Source organism: Wasmannia auropunctata, unplaced genomic scaffold (assembly GCF_000956235.1).
Source record: "Wasmannia auropunctata unplaced genomic scaffold, wasmannia.A_1.0 LD336088.1, whole genome shotgun sequence".
Taxonomy (NCBI): Eukaryota; Metazoa; Arthropoda; class Insecta; order Hymenoptera; family Formicidae; genus Wasmannia; species Wasmannia auropunctata.
The window spans coordinates 4,522,049-4,527,377 of NW_012026802.1; the positions used below are offsets into that span (position 1 = coordinate 4,522,049).

Consider the following 5,329-nt stretch of genomic DNA (forward strand, 5'->3'; position numbering starts at 1 on the left):
TCATATTGTAAATTTATTGTTATACGTCACTGAAGATGGCTAAAAAATAGCCGAAACGTTTGACTTAGAATAAAGAAAATTTCTTAGAAATAATTAATGCGTACCAATAACCACGCTGATTCCCATCTGCCTTACTCATGCTTACTTAATAAATATTATGACATTACATGATTAATCACGCTGTAATCTATGTTCATAGAAAAGGAGTTCAAGGAGCTACAAAACTCATTGTGTATCTGTATCTGTATTAAAAACTTTACTTCTTCTGCAGTGTGATATAGAGTAGTTTGTACACCTGATTACCGTAATAATATATAACTTATAATCTCTCTCTCTCTCTCTCGCTCTCTCTCTTTCCTCCCTATTCTGTCTTCCCTCTTCTCTCTTTCTCCCTTCCCCCATTCTGCTCCTTTCTCCCTCACTATTTCATTTATTTCAAATAATTATTTAATTATAATAACTTTTTTTTTTAATGGTTATAACATTTTTAATATTTGTATTAACTCTATACAGGGTGATTCAGAATAAGTATTGGGAACTGACATAGAGGCGTGGCCTATCCAATATGGCGGCCGTAAACCCGTGGTATATGCGAAAATACATGCGAGTTCATTAAAAAATCTGAAAATGTTAATATTAGAAGAAATTTATTCTTATGCTCAAACAAATCTTTCTCACAGAAATTTCATAGAAGGAAACCGTGTGCTCAAAGCAGAACACATTATAAAAATTGGAAAAAATGCTGAAAATGTGAGAGGTGATTGTGTCAACTTGACAGCTTTATGTTTGCAAACATCCCATTTGAAGCAATCTCCACATGAAATTACCGGTAAAGTCCGGAGAAATCGTGAAGTTGTGTCGATGAAATGTTCATGTAAAGCTGGTCTCGGAGAAAAGTGCAAACATATAATAGCTGCTCTCCTTTACTGTTCAAGGTAAATTCTTAGCTCTATATTATTGAAATACAGTGTACTTTATTACATTTTACTTATTATTTAATTTTGAATTACTTCTTTACATAAGCCTAACTTAAATTATTGAATGTTTTATTTTAGATATGATTTTGAAAATTTCGAAACGCTATCGTGTACTGACCAACCATGCAAATGGAAAAAAGTTCTACATGAGCAAGCATTGACACAATACGTATCAGCACCTTTGAAAGAACACGACTGTCTTCGTTTGCCTCCAAAAAAATTCAAGTTAGAAAAAAAACGTTGCAGTTCTCCAAGCCAGGATCTTAGAAAGACTTCCGGATTCTGCTTTCACTAAAAGAACAAATGGAAGACATAGTCCTGTTACCTTTGAAGGTGATGAGAAAAAAGAGGTGACCAGTGCAGAAAGGAAGGCAATTGAAATCATCTTCAAATATCAAGACAGCGACACCATGAAAAAAATTCGCGGCTTAAATACCAATAAGCTGCAACCATGCTGCATTAAAACACTGGAGACATTAGTCGATGATTTTATAAAAATATGTGTGGACACAAAACTGTTTTATGCGGATTGGCACAAGGAGCGAAGATTTCGAGTAACAGGCTCAACTTGTTATGGTCTTTATACGTACACAAAGAATAAAAATCCCAACTGGAAGAAAAAGTGTGGTGACCATTTTACCCCGAAAAGCTTCAAAAGTGAATTCACAGAATATAGGAAAATGATGGAGAACCAAGCTCGGAATACATTTAAAAATATCACCAAAAAACAAGTATTTGAAATTGGTTTAATTGTCTCGAAATTGAATCCCTGGCTTGCTTATTCGCCTAATGCTATAATTTTCAAAGACAAAAAGCCGTCCGAATTATTAGAAATTAAATGCCCATTCAAGGGTAAAACTATGATCATTTTGGATGTAGTCGAGACCGAAGTAGGTAAAAGTTTGATGAAAAAATTCGGAAAGATACAGCTAAAAAAGAAACACAGATACTATGGACAAGTGCAGTTAAGGATGGCTGTCGTAAATGTGAAAAAAACTTCTTTTGTAATGTATGCCAGTTTTGATAGAAGTATATTTATCTTAGATATCGAGTTTAACCAAAGTTTTGTAACAGAGATGTTGACAGCAATTAAGAACATGTACTATAGTGTTATGTTGCTTGAAATATGTTTATTAAAAAATATAGAAAATATAGAAAATATAAGGCACAACAGCTAAAAAAATTAACAAACTAATCCGTCCTCTATTGCCATAAAACAAAGACCAAAGTCAATATTTTTACGGGATGAATTCTTTGTTCTTACGTGCTAATAGACACACGTGAATAAAAGCCATAGTTGATTTATCCGCCTTGCAGCTTTTTCCGTTCATTATCCCGTCGTCCCTACGAGCCATCCTAACACCCTGACAACTCACGTACACGAGCTCGCCGCTCATGTCCGTCACGATTCTTTCCATCGCTTATCCCGTCGCGCTACGCGTACCGGTCGGGCCTAATAACGCGATTCTCGTGATACATACTCTCGACGAAGGTCTCTCGTCAACTACGTGAACCACCATTTACAGTTATTGAAATAAAGAGTTTAAAGTAAAGATAAAGTAATATATTATACGTATGACTATGTATACATATAAGGCCTTAAAATTAAAAGGCATAATTTATTAAAAGTAATACATATATGCAATAATGAAGAAAAGTTGCGTTGATACAAAAATATGATTTATATTATTATGATGATAATTATGTTAACGTGATAAATATAGTTCGTTTCTTTCTCAATTGTTTGTTCAGTTTTTTACATTCTTAACATCCTGATAATTAAGAATATGAAAGTCTACAAAGAAATACATTATTGATATTTCATGAATTTATCATCTTTCAATATCGGAGAGCTGAGATTAATTGTGGCACAAATTATTGTAAAAATGTCTCCTAAATGTGGAACAAGTTTCACAGGCATTGTTTCGCCTAGAATTTTGAATGTTTTTATCCTTTGATTAGATCGTTCCACATGCACTCTTGCCTTTGCTATTTTAGCTGTCCTGATTGATTCGACTTTTGATAATTGTTTTTTGTCTTTCAAAAATGGCGGTCTTATAAGCTTCCAACCATTTTTAGCACATATTTCATCAATCAAAAATCCTTTATCAACCATGACTGCATCACCAGGTTCTAATAAATGGATTAAGTCACTTTGTTCGAATATAGCCATGTCTGATGCTCTCCCACCCCAGATTTTACTTGTATATACGATACTTCCGTCCGGTGCTACACCAGTCATTATTTTACCAGTTCGTGACTTTTTATAATTAGAATGAGATAGTATCTGACAACAAAGTTTTTTGGCTCTTGTATGAATATTTCAGTACAATCTAACACAACCCTAACGTCTTCAAACTCTTTAAAACATTGTGGCATATTTTTCGATATAATTTCCCTTGATGGCCAAGTAATTGCCACTTTTAAAGTCTCACTCAATAAATTCACCGTCTCGTAAAATACTCGTCTACAATTTATCGCGGTATAACAAGGAAATAAAACAGCCAGTAAACTATATGACGTATTCTGTTTAAGTTTCAAGTAAGTCATAATTACTTTATCATATAAATTCATTTTGACCCTGCTCTCCTCTAATTGATGTCCAAAGGCCTGCTTTACAAGTTCCACAATACAGTCCAAAATTTTGAAAGAATTAATTCCTGTTACAGTACTCAAATCTCTCTCGTTCTTTATAAAGTTCGAAAATTTTGGTATGATATCAGCACTATTTACTTGTACTCCAATATCTTGAAATAAGGGAGCAGTGGAAGATTCGGACTCAATTCTGTCAATGTCATTCATAGAATTGACTATAGGATTGTCTATGGGTTTGTTGTCATCTTCTACCTGCAGAACGACAGGATTTTCAGCTTCTATTCTTAGATTTTCTTTCTTGAAGCTCCTGTTCTTTCTTCTTTGCAAACGAGCATTATCACGTTCCACATTTTTAGGGCTCCTGCTTGATGGCAAGTTGCACGATGGAACAGCGGTTTTTTTTAACTTCCTTCTTTTTGAGGCTGCATCTATAAATCAAAATATAAATTAATTTCTGTATAACTATGTATTAATTATGCCACAAAATCATGTTCCACATTTGCAGAGGTTAAGTGATGCCTGAATATTGACTTATCTGGAAGTATATAATCTTCTCGTTTGAAATGTAGCGAACACACTTTTGTTTTACGGGTAATGTTTTGTATTTTTAAAGCATGCATCCATGTTTTTACTTTGTCATACTTTTCCAAATTGTCAAAATAATTCTTTCTATACACCACGTGTTGACCGGCTCTCGAAAAATAATGAAAACTGAGTGTTAAATTTCTAGAGTTGCTTCGACAACCGTAAACCGAGTAATATTCAATATGTTTGCTTTTCGACCGTGGTGAAAATGTTGCTCCTTCCATTGAGAAAACTCAATTTTATTTCAGAAAATCAATCAGTTTTCACAGTTCACAGGTTCGCGGACATTGACTGCAGGGTTTAGAATAGTTTATTTTTCTGCCACCAGATGTCATGGTGCATATGTCAGTTCCCAATAGTGTTCTTAAACATACATATTCCTGACCGTATTTTGAGACGATTTTTCCTTTGGCAAAAATTTGTGCGGAGTTTAGTTTACAAGTTATAAAGAGAAATAGCGAATTACGGGCCGCGTACGGAAGGTAGACAGGGGCGGCGCAACTTACTGTCCGACGGCAGGCGGTACGCGAGACCCTCGCGACGATCAGCTGTCTACACGCGCGCATAAACATGCGTTTACATTTTCTCTCTCTCTCTTTCTCTCTTTTTCACACACACACACACGCACGCACGCACGCACGCACGCACGCACGCACGCACGCACGCACGCACGCACGCACGCACGCACGCACATACACGCACAAAACCTTACCTTTTAAAGATTTGTCGACTTCTGTAGCTTCTTGAAAAAGATACATGAATTTTCATTTCGATGTGATTTCCACGTAATGAGTGTTTATTTTATTAAATTTTCGATAGTTTTAATGTAAACGTCACAAGTTATCCACTGACTGACACAGATTAAATAATTAATTAGTTAATTCTTTTTTTTACAAACGTGTCACTTCAACATTTTACACTCGATTCACATACAAACTATTCATTTGAAGAAATCACAAGAAATCTATTAATGTATCTACTAACTAATATCCGTTACGTACTTTACAATCACTGTCGATTAATTATTCGTCCACTGAAAAATCACACGAAGAAAGAAACACACGACCCGTTCACTCGACGATAGCAAATAGTCGACTGATTTTAATATCAAATTTATCTTTTAATTAATATCAATTTGTGTCGATTAATTATTCGTCGACTAAAAAATCACT

At 34.7% G+C, this 5,329-nt stretch overlaps 1 protein-coding gene and 1 pseudogene across 1 annotated transcript in view; one reads left to right on the plus strand and one right to left on the minus strand.

Annotated features, from left to right (window-relative positions):
* The window catches only part of LOC105448392, a 2,973-nt gene extending 710 nt beyond the window's left edge, over nt 1–2,263 (plus strand). The window contains exons 2-4 of the mRNA XM_011686913.1: nt 681–935; nt 1,056–1,180; nt 1,224–2,263. Coding sequence (XP_011685215.1) covers nt 681–935; nt 1,056–1,180; nt 1,224–2,155 — 1,312 coding nt within the window. The 3' untranslated portion in view covers nt 2,156–2,263. The remainder of the gene's footprint in view (nt 1–680; nt 936–1,055; nt 1,181–1,223) is intronic.
* Nucleotides 2,264–2,693: 430 nt separating this feature from the next.
* On the minus strand, nt 2,694–3,779 carry LOC105448393 (annotated as a pseudogene).
* Nucleotides 3,780–5,329: the final 1,550 nt, after the last annotated feature.